Below are 528 nucleotides of genomic sequence, written 5' to 3'. Positions count from 1 at the left end.
AAAGAGAAAAAAGCATAAAAAAAAAAAAAAAAACAAACAGAATCATCATTAATGAGACCCTCTTTTCATGGGTTGGATAACAGTTAATAACAATTTTGTAATGTATGCGCCAGCATATTTTCTCTATGTATTTAGATCATAGTTGCTTTTCGTTGCGAAACCAGTACGCAGTACACGACATGTAAAATATGTTATATGGAAATATACTTATAAATATTCTGGTATATAGATGAATTTTGAACTAGTTTGGGGTATGTCATGCAATCAGTGAATTCATGTAACTATGATATTTTGGATAATGGATTAATCTTCGGTTTGTAATTTTCTGTCCCAGACACTTAGTAGTGAGAGTCAGCAACTTGTACCTGGTTCTGGAGGCTCTGCCACTTTGGCACCAGAAATCTCAAACTTGGAGGACTCTACCTTAAAAGTTGGTAAACTTTCTGTTGAGCAAAGGAAGGAAAAGATTCATAGATACATGAAGAAGAGAAATGAAAGAAATTTCAGCAAGAAAATCAAGGTACTATA

At 33.1% G+C, this 528-nt stretch overlaps 1 protein-coding gene across 1 annotated transcript in view; it reads left to right on the top strand.

Moving 5' to 3' along the window:
- LOC107474385 (uncharacterized) overlaps positions 1 to 528 on the top strand; it is a 5,566-nt gene that overhangs the window by 3,745 nt on the left and 1,293 nt on the right. Inside the window, exon 3 of the mRNA XM_016094005.3 lies at positions 335 to 520. Coding sequence (XP_015949491.1) covers positions 335 to 520 — 186 coding nt within the window. The remainder of the gene's footprint in view (positions 1 to 334; positions 521 to 528) is intronic.

Source organism: Arachis duranensis, chromosome 2 (assembly GCF_000817695.3).
Source record: "Arachis duranensis cultivar V14167 chromosome 2, aradu.V14167.gnm2.J7QH, whole genome shotgun sequence".
NCBI classification, from domain to species: Eukaryota; Viridiplantae; Streptophyta; class Magnoliopsida; order Fabales; family Fabaceae; genus Arachis; species Arachis duranensis.
Note: the sequence above shows the minus strand (reverse complement) of the source record. Positions and strands in the feature narration are given on the sequence as shown.